This window comes from Lolium rigidum, chromosome 5 (genome assembly GCF_022539505.1).
Source record: "Lolium rigidum isolate FL_2022 chromosome 5, APGP_CSIRO_Lrig_0.1, whole genome shotgun sequence".
In the NCBI taxonomy this organism is placed as follows: domain Eukaryota; kingdom Viridiplantae; phylum Streptophyta; class Magnoliopsida; order Poales; family Poaceae; genus Lolium; species Lolium rigidum.
Genome location: NC_061512.1, coordinates 47,576,953 through 47,579,893, shown reverse-complemented (window position 1 = coordinate 47,579,893; position 2,941 = coordinate 47,576,953). Strand labels below are relative to the sequence as shown.

The window sequence follows — 2,941 nt, the reverse complement described above, 5'->3', positions numbered from 1 at the left end:
GTTTCTAATGTAAGCGAATCGCATACCCCCTTCGAAATAAAACCATATGCAATGCAATCGAACATGGTTTGTTTTAAAAAGGGTTTGCGATGTAGTGGGCAATTAGACACATTTTTAAAATCAAAATGGTGTGTGATGCACTAAAAAATAATTTTCATGATAATGGTTCAATTTTGTTGTGGATATTTCCATTCCAAACAACATCGCCAAATTTGATTTCCATCTTTTTGTACAAAAGAGTCATTTTCATTGTCCCAGTGCCAAAATTGTGTTTTTATTTTTATGAATCAAACATAAAAAATATGGTGCAAAATAGCACCATAAAATATGAATTTGTAAGATTTATGTCTACACTCACTTTTTTAATTTACTTAAAGATTTTTAGTTGTTACGATTACTACATCCGTTCCGAGATGTGAGCCTTTTCCGAAATCTAATTTAGGTTTTTAAAAGACTTATATTTTTAAAAGCAAGGTAATAGAAAACAATCAGATATGTCATGTAAAGTGTCACTTTTTTTAGCATATCTAATATGCTTTGTCTGATTTTGATCCATGTTATCAAGCAATTATGTTTGTCAAACGGTTAACTGTAAGAATTATCCAAGTTTAATTGGAAGTTAAGAAAACAGTTTAAACTTTCAAATGGTCGGGACAAAATGTCCTCGTTTTTTTTTCTCCAAATACTCATTGATCAAAGATTGAATTACCAGAAAAAAAATCAGTTTTGTTGACAAGCTAGCAATATGTTATCCAAAGTTTACACTGTAAATTCAGAATAAACTATATTTTCAGTTGGCTAGTCAAATTGACTTTTCACAAATCTAATGATTGATGTCTTTGACTTTAACCCGCCATTATCCTGAAAGTAGTGGCTCCGCTGCAAACTGCAAGAGTTATATTCACCAAAAAAACAAAGCGGTAATCCATTTTTCGCAACTCATATTGGCGTCCAGCTAGTCAAATTGACTTTTTCACAGATGTAATGCTTGATATGTTTGACTTTGACTGGCCATTATCCTGAGGTTGAAATATAGTAGCCCCGCGCAACTCATATTGGTGTCCAGCTAGCCATTTTACGACTCTTCTGTCTTTAGGTCGGGCATATCTTCTCGTTGACTATAAGTAGCATAGCATGCACGCTCTCCTTCCACAAGTACACAAGAAGTTCAACAATGGCGTCTCGTGGTGCCGGAAGCACCAACTCTCATATCCTCCTCCTCCTTCTCCTGGGAGCCTTCGCCGCCGGAGCCAGCGCCACAACAGTAACCATCACCAACCGCTGCTCCTACACGGTGTGGCCGGCCGTCGTCCCCGCTGGCCGCGGCGTCGAGCTCCGGCCAGGGAGCAGCTGGACCCTGGACGTTCCCGTCATCACCGGCGCCACGAACATATGGGGCCGCACGGGCTGCTCCTTCGACAAGGGCGGCAGAGGGCACTGCCAGACCGGCGACTGCGGCGGGCTACAGTGCGCCTCCGGGAGTAGCAGTAATCCGGCGGTGACTAAGGCCGAGTTCTCCGTGTACAACGGCAGCTACTACTACGGCATCACGACGCTGAAGGGGTTCAACCTGCCGTTGGACTTTTCGTGCAGCTCCGGCGACGCGCTCCGGTGCCGGCAGGCCGGGTGCCAGGTCGCGTACCCGTACCAGAAGTACTACCAACACACGTGCGGCGCCAACGGGAGCCAGCTCCAAGTCGTCTTCTGCCCGTGAGAGGCGCAGATACATACGTACGTATACGACCGCATGTATACGAAACAACGTCGTCCGTGTAGTAGGACAAGTCTGACCGCTGCGTGGATTTGTATGCACGTAGACGTACTGAGTTACTAATAAAGTTGCACTTTGCCTTTAATATTGCACGGGAGTTTACAAACAAAAGTTGAATTTGAACTTTCGCATGTAGATGATGAGGCTAATTTTTTTTGGATCATGCTGAGCGTTCACCGGGGATTAAATCCTCCGAGGACCAAAGCTGCGGTGGTTGCCATTGATCAATGCATCTGAGGTGGGACAGCCGTACATCCTTTGTGATCGCCGCCACGAGCTCCCTACGCTGCACCACCGCCGTTTCCGTTTCTGCGCTACCATCCACGGTAATGCCCGCAGCCGTTCCTTCATGATAAGTACCAAAGTATGCCATGGAGTTCCTGATCAGGTCGCCATCGATCGAGAACCTGTACAGAGTCGATCGACATGCTCTATGTCGTGCCCTGGCTCCTGTCTTTCCACTCTCCGGTGACAAATTTTTGATCTGACTCGATCTGGAGAGAGATTGTGATGCAAGATAGGCATGGATACGGAGTAGCCATATTTTTTGTATTCTTTTCGACGTAGAAAAGCAGCAAAACGGGTCCGCAGAGGGATAACCGTGGGATATTCAAGGAACGGCTCGGCCGCATATATCATCACATAGAGAGGCCGCAGGCAAGCCGCGTCTAGTCGCCGACCTCTTTTCTATAGATATTTTCCTTTTTTATGTGAGCAAATAAGTGGGTCCCAGTCTGTTTTAGCAATTTTTTTGAGGACAAACATAGCACTTTATTGAATTATAACATCATTCGGAATACATAAACCATCAGGTGGCTGTACTAGCCAGAGCTGACGTCCAACGGAACTAGAAGTAGCAAAGCGTGCTAGTCTATGAGCTTCAGAATTTGATACACGATTTTCGTGCCTCAAGGATGCAACAGCGAACTGGGACGCTGTCTCCTTGATCTCCTCCAAAACCATGCTGTAGCTTCCACAAAATGTTGTGGACAAGTTGTTTATAACTGACAGACAATCCGAAGCCACAGTAATCTTCTGGAGTTGCATGTCTTGAACCAACGCAAGGGCCTCCCGGCAGGCCATCGCCTCGAGAACTGCTGGGTCAGAGAGGCCATCAACAGTAAGGCTCGAGGCTCCCATAAACCCCCATTGTTCGCTGCGGCATACGAC

The 2,941-nt window shown here is 45.4% G+C and overlaps 1 protein-coding gene across 1 annotated transcript; it reads left to right on the top strand.

Annotated features, from left to right (window-relative positions):
• The first annotated feature begins 1,172 nt into the window (after positions 1–1,172).
• On the top strand, positions 1,173–1,856 carry LOC124654853 (thaumatin-like pathogenesis-related protein 4). Its single transcript, XM_047193837.1, has one exon. It carries the CDS (start codon positions 1,175–1,177, stop codon positions 1,712–1,714), a length of 540 nt encoding a protein of 179 aa, XP_047049793.1. The 5' UTR covers positions 1,173–1,174; the 3' UTR covers positions 1,715–1,856.
• Positions 1,857–2,941: the final 1,085 nt, after the last annotated feature.

Coding starts and splice junctions, on each gene's coding strand:
- LOC124654853 (XM_047193837.1), top strand. CDS start 1,175: ATGGCGTCTCGTGGTGCCGGAAGCACCAACTCTCATATCCTCCTCCTC.